Source organism: Nansenia antarctica (assembly GCF_963989245.1).
Source record: "Nansenia antarctica genome assembly, chromosome: 13".
NCBI classification, from domain to species: Eukaryota; Metazoa; Chordata; class Actinopteri; order Argentiniformes; family Microstomatidae; genus Nansenia; species Nansenia antarctica.
This window is the reverse complement of record NC_137683.1, coordinates 8,582,412-8,605,917: the sequence shown is the minus strand read 5'-3', so window position 1 is coordinate 8,605,917 and position 23,506 is coordinate 8,582,412. Positions and strand designations below refer to the sequence as shown.

The 23,506-nt window shown below is 42.1% G+C and overlaps 1 protein-coding gene across 10 annotated transcripts in view; it reads left to right on the top strand.

Moving 5' to 3' along the window:
• The window catches only part of ntng1a (netrin g1a), a gene marked incomplete at its 5' end in the record, with an annotated part of 108,219 nt that extends 87,711 nt beyond the window's left edge, over positions 1-20,508 (top strand). The window contains 6 exons of one of the 10 annotated variants that reach the window (XM_080543858.1): positions 5,083-5,109; positions 8,320-8,364; positions 10,071-10,130; positions 11,841-12,008; positions 14,073-14,207; positions 20,078-20,508. In XM_080543858.1, coding sequence (XP_080399984.1) covers positions 5,083-5,109; positions 8,320-8,364; positions 10,071-10,130; positions 11,841-12,008; positions 14,073-14,207; positions 20,078-20,334 — 692 coding nt within the window. In that variant the 3' untranslated portion in view covers positions 20,335-20,508. Of the gene's footprint in view, positions 1-5,082; positions 5,110-8,319; positions 8,365-10,070; positions 10,131-11,796; positions 12,009-14,072; positions 14,208-20,077 lie in introns of all 10 variants that reach the window. The other 9 variants (XM_080543860.1, XM_080543864.1, XM_080543863.1 and 6 more) reach the window with 9 other exon arrangements.
• Between the last annotated feature and the right edge of the window lie 2,998 nt (positions 20,509-23,506).

The following is a 23,506-nucleotide window of genomic DNA, read 5'->3' as shown; positions in this document are numbered from 1 at the left end:
CTTGAATTCAATGATATGATTTTTTATGAAAAAACACATGTTCTTAAAACATGAGCATACACACATGCACTTAGACACACACACACACACACACACACACACACACACACACACACACACACACATCCTAATCATTCCACCAGTCAGAGTATATTTGTACAACAGTCTGACAGTCCAAAAATGTTTTTCCAGCTTCTTCTTTTCAGTCTAGATAAACAACAGGTTGGTTCTGTCACTCACAGCCATAAACAAAGGCGCCTTCATATGTTGCCCTATATTTTCTTAACGCCTAAACTCAGCGAACGAATGCAAAGTGACCCTGTTTCAAAACCAACTGCCGTGGAGCTCCAGTATAATTACGGGTTTCTCCAGCAAGGGTCTCCAGAGTCCACTGTGGATCCTGTAATTAGTGATACCTAAACATCTCGATGGCCATCTTGTTTGCACAAATAGGTGAAGAGCTCTCCATGCATTATCTCATTATTTGGCTTCCTGTTTCTGTATCCAAACACTAGTCTGACACACACATACATCCAGTAAACACACACCTTCCTCCCCCCTCTTGTTTTCCTTGTTTAGATTGTTTGTCTATTTCCTGTTCTATTTGCATTTCCTCCACAAACTGCTGAACCTGTGCACACTACTTTATTATCTTTCCATTCTTGATCTCCCTCTGTTTTCTCCTCCTTTCCATTCTCTCTCTCCCTCTCTCTCTCTCTCTCTCTCTCTCTCTCTCTCTCTCTCTCTCTCTCTCTCTCTGTCTCTCTCTCTCTCTCTCTCTCTCTCTCTCTCTCTCTCTCCCTCTCTCCCTCTCTCTCTCTCTCTCTCTCTCTCTCTCTCTCTCCCTCTCTCTCCTTCTCTCCATTCTTTCTCTGTCTTTGGGTTTTTTGTTTCATGCTCTCGTACCTCTCCCACGAGACCCAGCTGGTTTACTTTGCCTTTTTCCACATTTCGCTCTCTGCAACTGTGATGGTAATCTTTCTTTCAAATATTTGTTTCTTCCGTCTCAGGGTTTGCCACCGTGTGCCTCATTCCCCCGGATTCCCTAACTGTGCCTCCCAAACTCGGCACACAAAGCACTTTAACACTTGCCACCTTCAATCCAAATCTATTCCCCTTTTCCCCCAGAAGACATTTAGATAGAGCAGACGGCGCTCCAGCTAGGGCCAACCGGTAATTTAGCTCCAGAGGAATTCAATCAAATGACGTATGGTGGTTGTGTCTCGGTCTACATGAGCAAACTCCCTGCACTGACGGGTACCTGTGTTTGTCACCGCCCATGTTGGAGAGATGATGATGGATTGCACCATAATGATGGCAGCCAGGGAAAGTAATTACTAAGTTTTGCCTGCGGTTGAAAATTAGCAGATAAGCTTTTCCTGGATGGTCCAGGTGGAGGCAAGGCGAGCAGACACACGCAGACGTGGTGAAGGTCAGAACGGGACTGTTGGAAAGAACGTAATGAGGCTCGCAGGCTTTCACTACTGCTGGAATGACACAAACACAGTGTGTGGGTGAGGGGGGGGGGGGGGGGGGGGGGGGACGACAACAAAACAAAAAAAGCCTGAACAAAGGTGTCCTTTTTCCTCACAAACACGCACACGCACGCGCACACACACACACACACACACACACACACACACACACTCACACTTACACACACCGATGTTTCGAGAACAACCGCCTACCTGTTTTCATTCCTCTTGTGAAGAGCAAATTAGTCAGCATTAGCCAATTAACTTCGCTAACATTGCTAGCTAGTAGCTATATATATATTTTTAAATGGACATGTTTTCCTGGAGTTATATTTTGTGTGTTGGAACACTACCAACCCCCCCCCCCCCCCCCCAGGGAGCAAAGGTTACTGTCTGGCCATAAGCTACCCCCTGAGTGTAGAGCTACAGCTGCTAGATTGAGTGTTATGTAGGGCAGCTGTAGATCCAGCAAGGGGTTAATTACGACCCAACAACCACTGGGAGGATGGTTGAGAAATGGACTGTCAGCACCACCACATGTTTGTGTTTAGGGCTGTTTGGCTTTACATTATGACTGGAATCATGAACGGAGGGGAGGCTATTAAGAAGGTTTATGAATGTGTGTTTTTGGGTAATTAACAAAATAAAACAGCGTTCTTTGCTGTGTTTACACACCTACTGTACCCCGCACATCCAATGCTTTTCGATATCATGTTCGCCAAACAAACGACTAGCGACCTTAAAGAGATTGAGAAGAAGAGCTCCTAAAAATCAATGGAGCGCAGCATCAACATAAGCACCCTAGTGCTCTTCCTGTGTGATACTGCACAATTAGATTTCTACTATGGACTGGTAATGGAGAGTTGGAGAGGTGAAGGGGATTGGAAATGATGGTGATTGAAAATTAATCCAATGATGCGACATACGATCTTCAACATCTGCTGCTTGCCTGCAGGTCGTTCATAAAGGGAATAATTGCAACGACAGGCAATGCTGCCCTGATCCTGACCTGGAGGACAAAAGGGTTGTTGAAAAAATCCTTCTGAACTCAGGAAATGATAGATTTGATGCGTGGGTTGTGTTGACAACCTTTAATTCATCAAATTAATATTATGTGAAATCAAAAGCCTGAGGGAGGAAACGACTGAATTGCCATGCACTACGGTCTGAAAATAAATGCAGCTAGGTTAGAAATTAATCTGTTCTCCAAATGTATTTGTAGATGTATGATTCCATAAACTAATATACACTGAGGAATATTCAATCTTGAAGAAAAGTGTATTGCACAAATGAATCAACATTTAACTCTCAACCAATACAACTCCATCCATCCCCTCTCTGATCTTTATCCATAGTTGTTCATAACTGTCATTATTTAGAATCCAAAGAATTAGGCTACTGTCCCTGTCTCTGCTCTCTCCCCTGACTCTCTCCATCATTGAGACGGTGGGTTACATCACACCATGTCTTTACATGAGTCCCAGCAGATGAATAATAATAATTATTATTAATTGTATTTTTATAGCGCTTTTCCGGGGCTCAAAGACGCTGACAATAATGGGAAAAACAGAAAACAGAGAAACAACAAGCAACAGATAACATGAGCACATAGAACACAGAGTTGATAAATGTGTAAACTGCATATAGTTTCGCTTTGTCAGCTGCATATGCAGTTATCTTGTCATTCTTATTTATTTGTATAATAATTATTGTATCTTCTTGTGTCTGTGTTACAGAATAAACTAGATATTCAATCGTGTAGGCCTATGTTGTACTTATTATTCAATTAAGTGCTGGAGTCATGCTCTAACTCTGTTCTATGGATTCAAAATGACATTTCTATTCTGCTTTGCCATTTCCATACTTGGTGTGTAGGCTACAGTGGCAGACATGTCGAGGTAACGTAGGGCTTTAAGACATCTCTTTATCCCCTATGACGGGTGTTCTTTTCAGATGTCTGCAGAAGCTCACAATTCTTTCATTTGAGCTGTTTCTCTGAATAGGATTGTGTTGTTGTGTTGTTGTTGTTGCCTTTGCCTGATGTCCTTCCTGCTTTCACTGTCCCTGCCCCGCTTTCACTTCAGGAAATGTGTGCAGAAAAGAAAGAAAAAACATGACGTATGTATGTTGGGAACAAGTCTGTTTCTGTGTCCTGGTGTCATTTTTAGTCATTAGCCTGTTTTCTCTGTAAATAATGCACTGTGCAATGATAAATGTCGTTATTTGTTGAAGATATGCATTCTGGGGTATAATGCCTCAAATCTACTAAGGCCTTGTGGCGCCCACTCTGGGGGGGGGGGGGGGGGGGGGGTCACGTCCCACCACGCCCCCCAGGTTGGGTACCACTGCCCCAGAGGCTGGGCCTCCTACTGCTCTACCTTCATTTCTCAGCCCCCCTGCACCCCCCACACACCTCCCCAATAAGGTTATAAATGTGTCTCTTAACTACGCCTGTCAAGCAGGGATCAGAGGAAGAGAGATTAGATGATATGGGGTGGATCGATGGTGTATGGCCAGGGTTTGCTTACACACACACAAACACACGTACACACGAATATACACACACACACACACACACACACACACAAACACACCCTCTGGCATAGAGAGCCCCCCTTGAAGTGTACTATCAGGAAATTCTCACGGCACCCCAAGTGCTGTCGACCAAACAGAGAGAGGCCTCTTTTTGATGAGCGGGAAAAAAAAAGAAAACATTGCCACAGATGTCTCTGGTATCCCCTCTGCATTTGGGAAGAGAAGAGATGTGAGACGTAGAGAGAACCCAGCGTTGTTTTTTTCGCTCGCTTTATTTATTTATTTCCCTCCGTTTGTTGCAGCCCAGCGTGCGTCGCCTCCCTGTTGTCATGGGTTGTGTGTTTGCCTGACAGACGGCTTCATTGGGGGAGGCGTACAGAGTCGACTACAGTTCAGACCCACAAATTAGTTAAGTGCCAGCGACGTCTCGCAAACAGCGTAGCATATTTTTTTTGCACAGAACAAAACATCTCGTCGACAACGACTTGATCCAAATACTCCACTACTGATGGATTCTGCTACTGTGTTTTATGGAGAGGCATGTTGAAATTAAGAGTTGGATAATTAGACTCATGTTTCCCTGACTACCGTTCTGAAGCTCAGTCTCTAAAATCCGCCAAGAGCTAACATCCTGTTGTGTAAAAGACCTGGTCACCATGGGGATGTGTCTGAGTGTATTATCTGCTCAGCGCTGGTCTGCCACATCTGACAGTCGAACAGATCGACGAGCTTGGATCACGATTAAACATCTGTGCACAACCTCAGGGAACAGACTCTGATGTTTGTCATCACAAGTTTGTCATCAAGTGTTTGTTGTCTGATATTGATATTGTGTGTGTGTGTGTGTGTGTGTGTGTGTGTGTGTGTGTGTGTGTGTGTGTGTGTGTGTGCATGTTTATTCGAGTGGGAATACTGTATGTATGGATGTGAATGAAAATGTTTGCTTTGTATGTGTCTGTTGTTTACAAGATTGTTGTCACATTGAAATACATTCTAAGTGGAATTTGTGCAATGTATCTATGCATAATGATCTAATTTCCCAATGTCAATGTCTTGTGTCTCTTTCTTCCAGGTATCCCCAATAACGTTGGTCCAGTTAGTAAGTAAATTAATTCAAAGCAGCCAAACTAGAGGAATGCTTATGCTTTGCTTTGCCTGTCATTATGCCCATAACGTCCACTTGGTGTTAAAATGTTCATTTCAGAATTAGATGTTACTCGATTCATAAACTGAATGATACCTCATAATTGGTTGGAAAGTGTTCATTATGCCAAGTTTAGTGTTCTCCCCTGTTTTGATCAAAAGCAGTAGGAACAGCTCCCAGCCATATTGTCTGGGCGTGGGTGTACTAATTCACCTTCACAAGACAGACCCGATAGCAGCTGCCTCTTATGCATACAAAACGCTGTTGTTTTTCCCCCTATGCATTATAAATAAATGGCATCTAGAGTTTATTAAAGTGGCAGGACCTCTCTGGCGGTATAATGTCATGGAGGTCATTTTAATATAAGCCACGGAGCCCTGGCTGGTATTATCTGCTACAGCCCCCAGCCCCCCTGAGCAGGGGAGGCAGGCAGGCAGGGAGATGTCTAGAGTTACTGCAGCTCGGAGGCTCGCTGGAATAAGAGGAGCAACCAAAGTATTGAACAAGTCAAAGTGCATTCACAGCCCAGCCGATTTCACATCAATCTGTTTCATTATGTATATATATATATATATATATATATATATATATATATATATATATATATATATATATATATATATATATATATATATATATATATATATATATATATACCTCCCACAGTGCCTAAAACCCCCTTCTAAAACAGATAGTCTGTGAAAGGGCTGTTTCCCAGTAGTCGATTCTGTTCTACTCGATTCGATGACATTTCTAGTTTATATGTGCTGTCGGAAATAAGCATGAAGCCAAGTGGACCCCCTTCCTCCCTCCACCCCCCCGACCCCCACCTGAGAGCTGACTCTGTGTTGCCCCCTTGCTCGTGCATGGCTTAGTATGCTCGATTACATGTGACGCATGCATCTCCTCCATACATGCATACTGTATACATACACCACTCACACATCTTACCCCTCCAAACCCCAGCCAGACCACCACCAACCATTGGTTGCCCTAGCCTAGGTCCTTTATGGGGAATGTCTGTACTCCTTTGTCTTGTGTCTGTGGGCCACACAGAAAGGACACACTGGTGGCCAAGTCCGCATGGCTGCATTCAGACCGGCCTGTATACCGTCACTAGACTCTAGAGGCGAGTCTTTTCACACACAGAGACATCCCTTAACCACTGTAACAACATGAAATACTAGCCAGCTTTGGTGACCACACAGGGGAGGACATTTGGGGGGAAACAGAACCTGTCTGTGTATGTGTATGTGTTGTCCTCTAAAAGCTAAAATATAGCCAATCAGGAAACAGCGGTTTGTCCTTGAAGATGAAACTCCGAATAGAATAGCGCCTGGAGAAAAAAAAAGAAAGTGCTGCAGTTTTCATATTGTTGTTTGAAGGTAATTGAATTCCTTATTGACTTTCTCTCGATTCTATTTCAAGTTTATTAAGCCAACCGAAATCGGCTAATGCAGCCATTAAAGTAAAATTAATATTTTAAAAAACGATTCAGACTCCGGCAAGATTGCATTTCATTATGGGAACGGCATTGATTAAAATCTGTCGCTTCTCATTTAGCTCGGCTTACCTGAGCTTTTCCCAACAACATAATTAATAGGACCCAGATGTGATGTGCATTAGATCTATTCAATTGTTAATATAGAATTAACAACTAACTTGTCCAATCAGATTCTTTTTTACTTGCCAATGAGATGAATGAACATGACATCGTCACATTTGAATTTCATGTTTTAACCAATGAAGGAAGCTTGTGGAGTTTTTTTTTTTCAATCAGGATCTTCCAAATGTTCCTTAAACATCAGATGATGAAGTGTGTCCTTTCTGTTTCTTCCTGTATGCGTGTTTCTTTCTTCTTGTCGTTTAAAAACCAAACTTCCCATGAAGGTTACTGATCAGTATCATAAGAGAGAACAATATTATTGTCTGTCACACTCTCTACCGCATTCATTTACTACGTACTGCTGAAGCTTCAGCTGAAAACTGAAAAATGCTGAAAGCTGAAATAGAAAAATAAGACCAATTCTGAAAAAAATCAAACCGACATCTAAAGTCCCCACATATACTTAAATCAAACTGACATCTAAAGTCCCCACATACTTAAAGTAAATCAGTTTGGATGAGATGACATGACATAGACTGGACTTCAGTTTATGGAGCTGTAATCAAAAAAATCATTGAAAGAGTTTAGAAAGTCTTGAGATCAGTTTATTGTATGTGTGCTGGTATGCATGCATTTCTTTTTTCTCATATTGTTCTCCGCCCAAAATGTATTTTTTTCTAACAATCGGACATAGTTCACTGTCCAATGCACTGCACTGTCATTCACTTGTCAATGACACATGTATGATACTATGAGACATTATACACCCTGCCTATGATACCATGACCACAGCACTGAAGTCAACCACATAGCCACACACAACAACTTAGTCATGCTTTAGGATGGGTGGGTGGTGGGCTGGGAGGAGAGTCGAAATACTTCTGCAATCTTTTTCCACTTCCTCTGCTTGACATGAGTTTGCTCCATCCCCAACCACCGAGCACTGCCAGTATTTCCCCAACACGGAAATACAGACTTGTATGTAATTATGAGGTTACACTACCCACAACAATCCGTCATTCCAACTCCCGACACTGGCCATTATTTATTCATTGTTATTCCTCCACCAGAAATACACTGTAATTAGATATTGATTGAATAGTCAATTTGATGAATTAAACAAAACGTCGCAGACAGCTTAGTTTTCTATACATAGTTAGGAACATGCTTGCCTAAGTTATGAATCCACTACATATCAGAGAGAATCTCAAGTTTTTCTGATTGTCATTGTGGTTTATTTTGGTTCATGGTTCTCTTTATGTTTCTTCATCATTTCCATCAACGCACACACACACAACGAAGCCCATGGAACTGCACAGTTACATACAATGTCTCTAAGACGTCTCTGAAGGGTTTGGGATGCATCTACTGCTCGCTGACATGGTCAGGCCTGACAGTCATATGTTGTTCTGAGTTCTGAGTAAAGCCATGCCACTAGTATGTCTATAGTTGTCTGTGTTCACCACCAGTCTACCCCCTGTAGAACCTATGTTAGTGCATCTGATGTCCACTTTAGTACGTGCACCTAATAACTCATGGTTTCTTTCGATTGCATGCAGTTCGGCCGAATGTTTCGTCCCTAGGTGTTGCTAACCGAAATCAAGGTAGGCTATACTTCCAACTAAGATTATACACATATCGTTTTTACAGGTCGACCTCATACAACAGACGTGTAGTGACTGTGACATCAGAGCAAACAACAACAACATCAACATTGGAGTTTATTGGTTTAGAAATGAATCCCCTCTTGACGGTTTTTTTCTTAAAAATTCAACAAAAATATTTCTTCTCCTTTACTCTCTCTCTCTGTCTTTGTGTTTGTGAAAGAAGGCTTTGACACCTTCAAAGGGGAATTTGAATTATTAGCGTGTAATCAGCAGCCCCTCCCCCCCCCCCCACACACACACACATACATCACTCTAGCCCCCCAAGATATGGAATCTTACTACGGTCGCTAGGCATCTCGCTCTCACACACACACACTCCCGCTCCCGTCCTGATCTGCTCTGATTATCCCTCTCTGTTGTAATTAGGCGTGGCGCTTCTAGGGATCCTCAATCCTATCTGAGCTCCCAGGAAGAAAAGAGGGAGGTTTTAACAGAGATCTGATGTCGATTTATTTCAAGGCAATTTCCAAGTTAATCCATTGTGCCGGGGTGCTGCATAGCCGACTTGCGATCAACTGTCCCCTCCTGTCATTTCCACAGGCCTAGCCGAGTGGATACGGTTGCATGTGTCATGCTCTAACGCCAGAGAAAGCAGAGAGATAGGGATCACTGGAGGGTTGACTCGTAAGTCTTCCTCAGAGTTTGTTAGTCACATGGCCCACGGAGGACTGGGAGCAGTCGCTAGTGATGTCTGTCTTGTCTCTGTTTCTCTACTGCTGTCCGCTACCAGGCACAGAAAGAATTCCACATCAGGTGTGGTTCGAGGTGGTTTGGTTTTGTAGGTCTTCACCAGGGTAGTGTGTTTCGGTAGGCTGACAAAGAGGTTGTTGGTTATGCTACAGTAGACCCACGTCAGGGGAAGACACATGTCTGTTTGACAGGGTTGGGTTAGCGTCACGTGTCATGTTCAAAAGAGAATCCTTCATGACTGTCCCCTCTAATCCTTTTTCATATGACAGATAGTATTATTATATATTATTAGTATTGTAGTAACTTGTGTTATCTCCTTTTGGTGTCAAAAGGTCAACTTGAGTGTATTTAACACAACAATGCGTGAGCTTAGAATTATAAGGTTCTATCTCCGTTTAGGGTAGTTCAGAGATATTGAGCGTCAAAGTTTTTACATTCCATTATGTTTTGTGAGATGGAACCTTTGTATTTTATGAATTACTAACTCACAAATTAAAAAATAACACCACACAGGCATTAATAAACACCTAATGGATCAGATTATGTAAAAAACTCAATTTTGACAAAAATGGAGATAGAACCTTATAATTCTAACGTCACGAATGGTCAATGATGAGGAATAAACTGAAATGAAATAACTAACTCCATAACACCACACAGTTTAGCCTCTATCCTTCATGGATACTGATACTAATAGTGAGGACATACTGTAGTATTGGAAGTCCTTGGAAGGACATCTCTTGTGGTTTTTTCACTTCTCATTTTAGAATCCATATTGTATCATTCTTGTTTATTGTTTTAACCTTATTATGCTTTGTGAAAGAAATAACGAATGTGTCCGATTATTATTTTCAGTTATTTAACCCGACCGATCATTCTATTCATTTATGTTGAATGAAAATGTCATGTTTCTTTTGTTTGTTTGTTTTTCTCTTTCTTTTTAATTTGTCCAGTAGCTCCTCAAGTTGCTTTGTCCACTGTCCCTTCTGTCCAAGTCTCAGACAGCCAGAGAGGTAGGAGCTCATTGGTTCATCCAGTGCCCCCCTGTGTTAGATGTCGTCCTGTCCTAGAATGAGCCTGTCTATGCTACTGTAGACCCCTAACACCAGCCCTCTCCTGCTACAGATGTCATCCACAACACTATGCCCTCTTCAGTATGACCACCATATCCTTTTTTGTTGTTTTTATATATATATATATATATATATATATATATGTTGTAGATGTATAGTATATGGTACACGTGCATCAAGTCTATCTGTAAAGGAAGGGTTTTCAGTATCATGTGTCTATCTATTAAGCCTAGGGAATCATTCGAAACTCTACTTTTACTTTTCAGTAACAGTAGAAAATAGATTTCGGTATAACACGTCGATGCTTTAGGTTGTGATTATGCTTTTAGAGCACGTATCAGATACTCTACTTGACACCTTCCATTGCCCTACATCAAATTTTGACCCTATTTTTTCAAAGAATATGATGTAATTCGTCTCGTTCGATTATGTTTCAGAGAAGATAGTAGAAGGATCTAGTAAAAAAAAAATATATATATATATATATATACTGCTGAAGAGCAACGACACCTAACCCCACCTTAAAATAGAAGAAAATTCTGTTTTCCGTGGATGGAGTTGAGTAGACTAGACCAGCGGTCTTTCATTTTTGAAGGCTTGTCTCGCGTACTGCGGACGAAGAGTCCTGACCTCAATCCAGACCTTAATAATGACAATCCCTCCCCAAAGCCCTGCTAGTTTAAAGGAGGCTTCTCGTCCGACTGCCTGTCTGTGAGGCTTAAGGACCCCGTCTGGCCCCTGGCATGACATGTGGTGTCAGAGGAGACAGATTGATCCGAACCCTAGGGCTGATCTGGGCTTGCCTGGTGTCACACAAGAGGCTCCTGGGGACGTGATCACCTGTGATTGTCACGCTGTTCTGCGAGCGGATACAGAGCAACAGTCTTGCATCTCAATCTGGGGTTTCAACACTGCACCACACGGCACCACACCCCCACAAACATGCTACCTTGTCACAGTATACATTTGTATACTGCCTCTGATGCAAACTGGGTTTTATTTGGCTCTTTATACGCACCCCCCCCCCTCCCCCCTTCCCCTCGAATATCACCCATCTTGCTCTCTATAGGAATAGGAATACACTTTCCGTACGTGGTTTGTTTTCCATGTTGGGTACTGTGCAATATAGGATTCTTTTACTATGACTGTTCTAACAAAGAGGTGTGGATTACAGTGGTGGTACAAAGCAGAATAATCAAACTAATCCATCTAACATTGATGTAAAGGTAAGACATTGTGGCGTCATCCACACCTCTCCTGGGTTGAAAATGACATCCCACTCCATCGTTTGACCTGTCTCGTGTTGTGTGGTGTCTCCATGTAAAACACTGTCTTTGTGCCATTCTGGAGTCCCTCATCCTCGAATATTGTGGTGTGCTTGAAGCCGACGTGTCTAACAACATGCTTTCTCATGAGTCCTAACGGTGATATGATAGCTAATACCACTGGCTGCATTCACGCCAGACCCTGTCTTATCCCCCCCTCCTCCCCACTCCTCCTCCACGTCAAACCCCATCTCTCCATCCCAACAAACCTTGCATGCGATGGTTGCCTCGCTATATACCTTTTCTAGAAACTCCGCCGCCGTAAAGCACACGCGCCGCAGCCCCCCCTTCAACACGGGCCGCGTCTCTCTCCCTTCTTTGCAAGACTGCGAATGCTTCGGCCACTCCAACCGCTGCAGCTACATCGAGCTGCTAAACACCGTCATTTGCGTGAGCTGTAAGCACAACACTAGGGGGCAGCACTGTCAACTGTGCAAGCTGGGCTTCTACCGAAATGCCTCGGCAGAGCTGGACGATGAGAGTGTGTGCATAGGTCAGTCCCTCACACTGTCATCATCAGCACCGCTTCCCCCAGCTAACCCTCCTGTCTCTGTCTCCACCTTTGACCTCCACCACTCACCCCTCACCTCTTCACCCCAGTACGTCTCCAACACCAACTCCACTTCCTGCCTCATGTTTCTCACTCTCTCCTTTTTTCCTTTTCCTTTTCTCGACCTTTTCTCCTCACACGCTTTTGTCCATAAGGTGTTGACGACACGCGTTACCTTCCCTCACATCACCTGACATCCAACTAGGTGTTAGTCATCAGGACGGCGTGGGCCCCCACTTCATTAAAACACATTACTCATCCAACAACAACAACCACTGACACTTTAGATTTACTGCCTTCCTTCCAAACGGAGGAATAATCCCAGATTATGGGATCAGGATGTCAATGAAGATGTCAAATGATTCGCTACAGGTTTTATTTATTTGATTTCTTTATTTACCGTAGGAGTCATTAAGACGTAATGGTGAATTTAACATGCTCATTAACGTTTCACGAATAAACTAAAAATAAAACCGGGAGGAAACTATAGGAATTATGTCTTCACAATTTTAGGTTTAGGCATGTAAGTCAAATGTCATGGTGCTAGCGTAATCATTGGCTTTGCCGTAGACTCCACAATACCAATTTCCCATCTGTGTCACTGACTTCAAATCTGTCTCCAAAACCCTTCACATAACCATAGCTTATTCGACAACACACTGGATGGTTAAGCATTTATGATTAGTTTATAGATGGTTAACCTTTAGTTTAAACTTATCATAACTGCTTCAAAAAGCATCAATTAAAAAAAATTGTTAAGCGTCTATAAACAAATTAGAATTGCTTTAAAAATGTCAGAAAAGATTATCCCTCAATGAGCAGTGTTAACAGAAGCACTTGTTGCTGTCCCTTCGGCCCTGACCTAGTCCCACTCTGGGGAGAGCAGGTGACTCCGCACTCCGGGTGAAGTCTGACAGACACACACGCTCCCAAGGTGTCAGAGACAAGTCACACCCATTCACACCAGCAGACGGAGGTGGCACCTATCGCATATGTCACCGAGAAAGTGCCAAGTACTGCCTAGGAATAGCTGTGAAGCCCTGTCTCAGAGGCATTGTTCCGTGCATCACCCTGGATGGTAACCCTGTCCCATGCATAATATCACGGTCGGAAACATGTCACGGAAACATGTGTCAAAACAGTATTCTAGGATATCTTTCTAAAAGCTACAAAGGTTGTGTTCGGAAAAAAGAGCAGAAGAGATGTGTCAGGGCTCAGGTTCACAGTCAGCTTTGTGGGACGATGATGATGATGAGGTTAACGATTTTGACATGGCAGTTGCAATTCTCCGATATTGATTTCCTAAAAAGAATTCCATCTCTAGTTATCTTCACACAGACATACTAGATATTTATGGTCCTGATTGCCTGCAGGGATCTCTGTAGATGTTCAGTTGAAGGGAGACAGCACCTTACAACAATGCCCATTTCAATGTTACTGTACCGCTCTCTTCACTTCTCAAACATCCCCTGAACCATACCAAACCAGCCCAAGCTAAGTATAGCCTTTTGTTTCATTCCACCATTTTGTATGACATTGGTTCATTTCTACTGTCTCTGTTTCACTCTCCCACGCTGACGAGTCATGGTTATTATATTAATGCATGTACTATACATATTAGAGATACGTGTAGTGTCATTTACATTGTTGTTGTTGTTGTTGTTAGCTAAATAACTTAAATGAATGAATGTACAAGAACAAAGAAATAGATACTGTATTACCCATACAATGTTTATACACTGTTTCTCATTCATGTTATGAACATTCTTCTCTTTTCATCTCTTGTTCTTCTCATTCATCTCTTTTCACATTGCATCTCATTACCTTTGAAATGGTAGCATTTCTAGTATATCTATTTCTATATCTATTATTTCTAGTGTAAGCTACAGTAAGTGATGTTGTTAAATCTCTCTGTGATAGAAAAGGCAGGAGTCAGTAAAAGCTGCCAAAAAGGCCAAGGCACCACCTTGTCTCCAGCATGTGTGTGTGTTTGTCTTGTTTTTTCAGACTGTAATTGTAATCCCATTGGCTCAGACAGTGTTCGCTGTAATGGCACAGGATTTTGTAATTGTAAGGAGGGAACAACAGGGGCTAAGTGCCATGATTGTCTGCCCGGATATTTGTGGGACAATGGCTGCAAATGTAAGTAGAACCACACCCTCCCGTGCAGCTTCGGACCCCCACACTACTCTACCTCTCTCTATCTCTACCTCATTCTATCTCTTTCTATCTCTACCTCTCTATATGTCTACCTCTTTCTATCTCTACCTCTTTCTATCTCTACCTCTTTCTATCTCTACCTCTTTCTATCTCTACCTCTCTATATCTCTACCTCTCTATATCTCTACCTCTCTCTATCTCTACCTCTTTCTATCTCTACCTCTCTCTATCTCTACCTCTTTCTATCTCTACCTCTCTCTATCTCTACCTCTATATCTCTACCTCTCTCTATCTCTACCTCTTTCTATCTCTACCTCTTTCTATCTCTACCTCTTTCTATCTCTACCTCTCTCTATCTCTACCTCTTTCTATCTCTTTCTATCTCTACCTCTTTCTATCTCTACCTCTTTCTATCTCTTTCTATCTCTACCCCTTTCTATCTCTGCCTCTTTTTATCTCTACCTCTTTTTATCTCTACCTCTTTTTATCTCTATTTCTTTCTATCTCTACCTCTTTCTACCTCTTTCTATCTCTATCTCGTTCTATCTCTACCTCTTTCTATCTCTTTCTATCTCTACCCCTTTCTATCTCTGCCTCTTTTTATCTCTACCTCTTTTTATCTCTACCTCTTTTTATCTCTATTTCTTTCTATCTCTACCTCTTTCTACCTCTTTCTATCTCTATCTTGTTCTATCTCTACCTCTTTCTCTCTCGTATTCCCTGTTTCTCTTGCCACAGCTTGGTCATGCGCTGCTTTGAATGCCGCCTCCACTGCAAGGAGTATGGATCTAACTGTGTCTTGAACTAACCTGAATTATTACTCCTAGAGTACCACCTGCACTAACTCTTAGTCAATGGGCTTTTTCTATACAAAGTTCTTTACTCTTTTTTGTTAGCTATCATGCCTTTTTTCGGTTTTGTTTTGTAGATGCCGCTCTGTGGGCAAACATTTTGCATGCGGACGCTTAATATTCAGTTATTCAGCGGCGTCATGGAGCCCGAACACAACAGCTGAGCAAATATTGACTGCTTGCCTTGCAGCATGTCAGGGGCGGCTGGGCGATCTGTTTGAGCAGCCCTCACCGCTCTCTGGTTTACCTCAACGTCCAGATAATGGTCGCCTATTGATGCCAACGTTTAGCGATTCCCCTCTGTTCAAAACGCCACAAGCATGTTCCTCAATGTTTTCTGTTAAGCGGGAAAACAAAAAAAACATCCGTAGTGTATCAGGTCAATGCAAGAAAGATCTTCAATCAGGAAGACTCAACAATTCACCCAAACATTTTTCTAAGAATATACACCTTTAAGATCAGTGCATTTACAAACTAGACATGGATGCTCATTAAAATGCGCTGTTATGAGGTAAATATATGCAGCTTTGGTGAGTGTGAAAGGCAGGGTGCCATAGCTGGACAAACATGCATGACGGAAGGATAAGAGTGTGGTTTGACACACAATGGAGGATAGAGGATGAGTTGACACACAATGGAGGTTAGAGGGTGAGTTGACACACAATGGAGGTTAGAGGGTGAGTTGACACACAATGGAGGATAGAAGGTGAGTTGACACACAATGGAGGATAGAAGGTGAGTTGACACACAATGGAGGATAGAAGGTGAGTTGACACACAATGGAGGTTAGAGGGTGAGTTGACACACAATGGAAGATAGAGGGAGAGTTGACACACAATGGAGGATAGAGGGTGAGTTGACACACAATGGAGGATAGAGGGTGAGTTGACACACAATGGAGGATAGAGGGTGAGTTGACACACAATGGAGGATAGAGGGTGAGTTGACACACAATGGAGGTTAGAGGGAGAGTTGACACACAATGGAAGATAGAGGGGGTGTTGACACACAATGGAGGATAGAGGGTGAGTTGACACACAATGGAGGTTAGAGGGTGAGTTGACACACAATGGAGGATAGAGGGTGTGTTGACACACAATGGAGGATAGAGGGTGAGTTGACACACAATGGAAGATAGAGTGAGAGTTGACACACAATGGAGGTTAGAGGGTGAGTTGACACACAATGGAGGATAGAGGGTGAGTTGACACACAATGGAGGTTAGAGGGTGAGTTGACACACAATGGAGGATAGAGGGTGTGTTGACACACAATGGAAGATAGAGGGTGTGTTGACACACAATGGAAGATAGAGGGGGTGTTGACACACAATGGAGGATAGAGGGTGAGTTGACACACAATGGAAGATAGAGGGTGAGTTGACACACAATGGAGGATAGAGGGTGAGTTGACACACAATGGAGGATAGAGGGTGAGTTGACACACAATGGAGGATAGAGGGTGTGTTGACACACAATGGAGGATAGAGGGTGTGTTGACACACAATGGAGGATAGTGTGGGTTGACACACAATATTACTGAGATATCTTTTTTAATAAGATAGCTTTGTCTACTGTGTTAAACAAAAGTGAGCCTATCGACGGTTGATACACACCACCTGTTCATATGCATTAAACGCTTGATAATTCTATGCATCAGGGAATATGTTTCCTAAGAAACGTTCTTTCTTTGACACAAGGAGCAATCATGCATACTGTAGCAACTAACTGTTATCATACAGTAGGTAACGATTGAAGTTCTAGAGAATAATAGGAATAATAGAGACGTACAGGAATAATAGAGAATCCATGATTTGATCATCTTTTTTTTCTTCTTTTTTTCTTTTTTCTAGACCTAGGTGCTTCTCTCAACTGTACTTGAATGGAACAGAACCCAATCTGTATGCAGATTGAAGCATGCAATTAAAAACTCAAATCGCTTGTCAAATAGACCACACTCTCAGAGAGGCACATCTAGTTCATTGGTTCCCCTCTCTAAATATTAACGCTCATATCGAAAGTAAATGCAATAAATCTCACAATTTATTTCCTCTGCCAGGTCTGTTTACATGTGTGGAAATGGTAAACATGAGAGAGATTGGGGAAATAGGGAGTGTAGATGGGAATAACCTACCTGGTCCCAATGAAGTTCTAAACTTTCTCCAACATGAAAGAGAACCTAGATATTGATATAGACTTTACTTCGGAAAAGTAAAGGCTCTTTTAATTATTTCAAGTTGAAAACACTTTATTTAGAATAGACAGAGGCTCCTGAATACAGTAAAAACAACTGTATCCTCCTCTCACTCAATTCCAACCCTTCATCCTAGACTGTGCAAGCGGGCGACAGGGAAGGAATCAGAAATAGAGAGCAATATTATGTGTGTTCTGTAGCCCTCGTCTCCTTTGGGAGGAACGTGGGAAGTTTAAGAAGTATTCCCCAGTCATCAATCAATCATGATCATCTCCATGGCTGAGAGAGAGGGAGAGAGGGAGAGATGGGTGGGGACAGAAGAGACAAGACAAACCAAAAACAGTAACACTCTGAATGAAGCCTTTAAACCTGGCCTCTCATGAATGTGTCTTCAACATAAAGTGCAGTGAAGAGAGTGATGACTGAGGATCAATCCATCCACTTCTGGTCTGAGTAATGTGCCTTTAGAACTCCTTCCAGTTTTACCATCCCTTTCATTAATGAATGACTCCATCCCCCTACTACCAACAATGTTGGTAACAGTCGCTATCGATCTCTCACTGTGCTGAGTATCGGAAGGACGGATGCATTATCTGTTTAGAAAATGACAGTATTTAGGGTTGTGTCTCATCAGAATGCATTGCCTGTAGATCGAGAATTAATATGCACACGCATCGCTCCTGTCAGGGCAAAACCAATAAGGCCCTCGTGCAAAAATAATCCTATTTTTGCAAAGGGCAGTTGGAGATAAAAATGTATGGAAAAAAGGAAAGGTTGATGTCTAATTAATAGAGTCTTGTCCATTTCATGATTATACCAGGCCCCTAGGGGGGAAACATGCCTTTTAATTAATTCACTTGATTGCTCTCAAACAGATCTTGGGTTGGTCACAGCCTCCGTCACCAAGTTTGAGTGTCTGTTTCCTATAGAGCATAAGGCTGCACACCCCAAGGAGACAAAGCCATGCAGAGGACAAAACCAGATTCCTTATTTGTGAATATGTGACAGCAGCTAACAATGTAAAGTAGTGTTCTAGTTAACTAGGTAGTAGTGGGGATTACTCACCAAATCCATTGCGTTGCAATATCGTGGCTTGACTAGTGAGTTTGTCATTGATTTTCAACAATATTTACATTTTTCAGAATAAAAGTCAGAAGATTTGGATTGGTTGACGACTTGTTCCCGCTTTCACCAGCTGTGCTTTCCTGGTCAGGTGTTAAACTGTCTGTATGTCTCTTATTGTTACATAAGCTGACAGCCTTGGTTGGACAGTAGTAGTGTTTTATTAATAGTCACAAAACAACAGGTGGTTTAGTCCGGTTCTGTGTGGGAGGTGTTGTCGTTATGTTGCTTGCTGACTCTAGTGTAGGTTATGTCACAGGGGAAATATTGATTAGCATTTTGAAGCCGGGATCAGTGGTGAACATATTCGGTACATGATTATGGAAACCCACAGGAAATCAGTTGAGTCTGGAACGTGTAGTCCTTGGAGGGAATCTACCCATCAAAACAATTTCCATTATCAAAAATATCCTTTAAAGGGGCAATCTAGGATTCCTAACCCTAACAATAAGAAAATAAATAGAATAGTGTTAACCATGTTTTGAAGCTATACAGTGTTACGACGTAGAGGGTAGAACAAGCTTATATGTTGGATTCTGATTGAACTAACCTCATGAGGCATTTAGAAGTGATGTCTTTTTTCAAGAATCAATGGCTATTTATCATTTATTCAAAAGTCCAAAAACGGATGTACAGTACCAACCCCAGATTGCCCCTTTAAGGACCTCCATGGTAGATTGTGATGAACAGAAGTTATCACCTTATGCTCGAATAGAAAAAAGAGAGGTGTTACTGTCGTGATATTTGCGTATCAATCATCACATTGTTTTCCCCTCTCATTAAAGACTGAATTGAGCGCCCGCTATATTTTGTGCCGCGTCTAGCTCGCCCCGCGCTTGTATATCAGTGTTTATTTGTCTCCGTCGGTTTATTAGTTGATGCTGGGGTTTGTTTGCCTGAAGCTTGCCTGACAGCTTGCCTCCAATGGGAATAGCCTGGCCTCGCTGTCCCTGGCTCTAAATATACCAATTTCCATCTAACTCTGAACTCATCTAAAGTCAGTGTTTTGGAAAAGCCCACGGGCTGCTGGGTAACTTTGTGTCTAGCAGTGATTTATCAGATTGTACTGTGCAGCACACGGTATATAATATACACACTATCTATGGGGTTCTTCAGAACTGCAGAATGAAGCATAGCAAATTGGACTTTTCCATTTTGGTAATTAATGTAATAGGAATGAGATTTAAAAGAAAGCAATGTTTCAGAATGGAGAGGAAAATTGGAGAGAGACAATGTGCATATCAAGTGCATATGCGAAATATATTAATTGATATCTAGAAATTGATTCTTAGCTCCAGGGATTTGAATGGATAATATCTGTACTGGTGAGCGTGTATAATCTGTTAGAAGAGGATTTATTGATGCCTGTGTTTTAGTTTAGTGTTTTTTTAGTAGAAAGTATTAACAGTAAAAATGTTAACTAACAAAAATAACAATGAATATGACTGACATGTATCCATGTTGATCTCATTACTGAACTGATAATGTATACATTAAGTACAGTAGCACATGTATGTTCTATTGATGATTAATATGCATATTGAAATATATTACCTTCACTTATTTATGATGTGTGTGGGTGTGTCTGTGTGTGTGTGTGTGTGTGTGTGTGTGTGCGTGTGTGTGTGTGTGTGTGTGTGTAACTGATTCTCACATCTCCCTCCCTCCCTCTCTCGCCCCATCACAGCCCGAGTGTGTGACAATGAGCTACTGCGCTGTCAGAACGGGGGCGTGTGTCACAACAACCTACGCTGCCAGTGTCTCCCGACCTACACAGGTCTGCTATGTGAGAAACCCCGCTGTGAGACGGAGCTGGGGGGCTGCGGCGGGCCTGACTCAGGCCAGGCCGCCCTCTCGCCTCCGACGCTGCCCGTCCTCCTGCTGTTCCTCCTGGGCTCCACGCAGCTGAGAGAGGCCTGGCTGGGCCGGGCTGGCTGGCTCTAAGAGTCACCGGCCTTCACTGAACTGGTGGAGCGTACCCAATACCTACTACTACAACACCGAGAACAACCAATGAGCTTACTCTACTGTACGAGCTGTCCACCAGACACAAGGACACACGCTGTCAATAAGGGAATGTGCCAGAATGAAAGCAAAACTTTAATTTGAGTAAAATAAAATAAAAAGAATAATGAATATATTGAAATGAGATATTTACATAGATTAAAATCAATGAAGAAAAATACCAGATATTTAAAAGAGTTTAACTGAGCATTCGCTTCATTAAAGTCAACAAGTAAAAAAACGACCAAGAGACCAGTGAACTTAAAAAGCCATACCAGATACTTTTTTTCCCCCTGTAAAGGAGGAAACTGGAGATGACAGACTCATTCACTTCCACTCGATTGCCATGGCAACGGCAGCCTGCGACCAATCGGCGGCGAGCTCTAGCAAAAGCCAGCAGCGGCTGCTCCTCCCCCCCTGAGGTGCTTCTGATGTTTAACGTCGGCTGGACTGCTTCTGGGCTGAACTAACGCAGCAGAGCATCGTAGAACTGTCCCAGTAGAACTGTCCCGGCTGAGTGGAAGACGGGCGTTTGAAAAGTAACAAGTGAATACAATGAAAAAAATGTCGATTTAAAAAAGGAAATGTAAGCATTCTTTGCTGTCAGTGCATTGTGGATATAAGGAACTCCATCCGGAAGGACACATTGACCTTTGTCAAAAATCTTGCCCATGTCTCTCTCTCTCTCTCTCTCTCACACTCTCTCTCTCTCTCTAAACCTCCCCTCGTCTCTCCCTCTCAATCTCTTTGCCTCCCCTGATCTCTCTTGCCCTCCCTCCCCTGCCCCCCTATCCTACAGCCCCCCCTACCCCCACCCCAAACACTGACCTGTGCTTTTGTGAACGTTATTCTGTAACCCTTGTTGGTTGAAAGATTTTTTTTGTCTGATGTTAGTGATGCACATGTGTAATTGCCCCTCCTGCCCTCCAAAAGAGAGTCCAACTACCTGTATACTTCTCTAAACCTTAGAGTCACTGCATTACCTGAGATCATGGTCAGAGGCTAGTGTTCACTGGAGCAGATGAAGTATTTAGAAAATCATCAGTGTATTTACGAGTTATTTTCTTGACAGAGCAAAAAAGACATGTAGTACTTTTTTTTGTATCATTGCCGAAACCGTGTTGAAAGGCAACCTTGTTACTGTATTTAATCCAAATGAAAACTAAATGCAGAAGTTTTTTTTTTTTTTTTTATGTTTTCTTTCTTTTCCTTTCTTTCACCTGTTTCTTTTTCTCTTTTGTTTGTGCAGTTGAGTTTCCTCGGTATTGGCAACGTGCTGGCATCAAAGAATATCAGTTTACATATACAGTATACTAAAGTGTAATAAGATCCCACCAATGGACATTCTAAATGTTTTCTTGTTGCTTTAACACTGGAAAATTTAAGTGAATAAAAGTTTAAAAAATAAGAGGGTTGATCATTTTCCTGTTCCTATGTTACCAATGTGAATCTTCTGTGAATAAGTGAATGCTACAGTGAAATGGTAAATACGTCTGAATAAAACAAAAAAACACTAAAAATGTTGTATACATTTGAAGACAGAAATAATGTACTTTCAGTTTTTTTTATGCATTAGATGAATTGATTCACAGATACTTGTACCTTGGAAATAGGCCACAATGACTAAATGATGGTAGACAATGCATTAAGCTTGGTAGATATTTGTGTGCTATTTATCTTGAATTCAATCCGGTAAAGATTTGTTTCAGTGGAAGGCATTGTGGGAGGGGGCAAATTAAATATTAACGACTATCGACGCCTCCCTGAGAGCCTGTGTTCAAAGTTTATATAGTGGGTCTTGTCAGATGCTAGACAGTTCATCCATAACCTGAAAAATTCAAACCTCAGCTCCTGCTGGACTGAGTGTCTTTCTAAAAGTTTGGGTTATTTGAAGGATGAACTTTAGCATTGTGCATTGTTGATTTGTAGGCTTGGTGAATTGCTGAATTTAGTGTTTTCCATCTTGTGTGTCTACAGCACTTATTTTCTAAAAACAGGTTGTTGTTTGTTATGCCTTTATGCCACCCTCATAAGTAACTGTTTCCAATGTCAAGACCTTAGTGATCCACCACCACAGAAGTGTTGGCATGATGAAGCTCCACTGGGAAGAACTGGAATTGAATAGTACATGATGAAAGAAGAAAAGAAAACGATGAACTATGCACATATCGTTTGTTTATTGGGGGCAATAATTATTCATCAACAGTCTTAATAGTACTGCTTGTTAAGCCATGACAGCCCCTGTCTACTCATGAACATCTCCAATAACCCAGAGAACTGTACCTTCATCAGAATTGGTGAGCAATTTTTCGCTAAAACAAAAAGCCAGTTGAATATAAAGTATTACACATTCACAGGTATTGAAGTTGCCAAAGTCCTTTTTAACTAGCATGTTTATTGGGAGAAACTATAATAATACGCTTTATGTATATAGCACCATTCATAAGAATGCAGCTCAAATGCTGTACAATACAACACAAAAGCAAGCCATCAGCAGAGGACCTGAGTGCTCTTGAGGGCGTATAGGCTGTCAGCCAGTCAGTAAGGTAGGCAGCCCTAAACACGAGTAGAATAACTTTGATGTCAGTTCTAAACATACGTCAAATACAGCAAGCTTTCAGTGATATGCTCAGATTATGTTTCAAGTTTCAGTGTAACAGAGTAAAAGTATTAGGCATTGCATTGCAGCACAAGACATAGGGCATAATAGTTCAAGCACAATTCAAGATAAAAAAAAGTGACAGTAGTACAGGACATACGTGATGAAAGATAACAGGCATAATACAAGATAGAGGTGACAAAGTACAGGTAAGACAGAATACTCTAGTGGTGCCACTAGTGATAATAGAGAGTTCAGTAGTAAAGTGGCTTGAGCTAAAGGTTACTGTAGTCTGTATACATGCAGTGAGCTAGGGGGAGATAGTCAATTGTCTACAGTGGCCTTTTTCATAAGCCTGATAGCCTCTGAGTTTCGGCCCTGAGGCTCCGGAAGAGGCCTCCCCTTTTCGACGGCATCGAACAGGCTGTGGTTGGGGTCTAACAGGCTGTGGTTGGGGTGGCTGGGGTCTAACAGGCTGTGGTTGGGGGGGCTGGGGTCTAACAGACTGTGGTT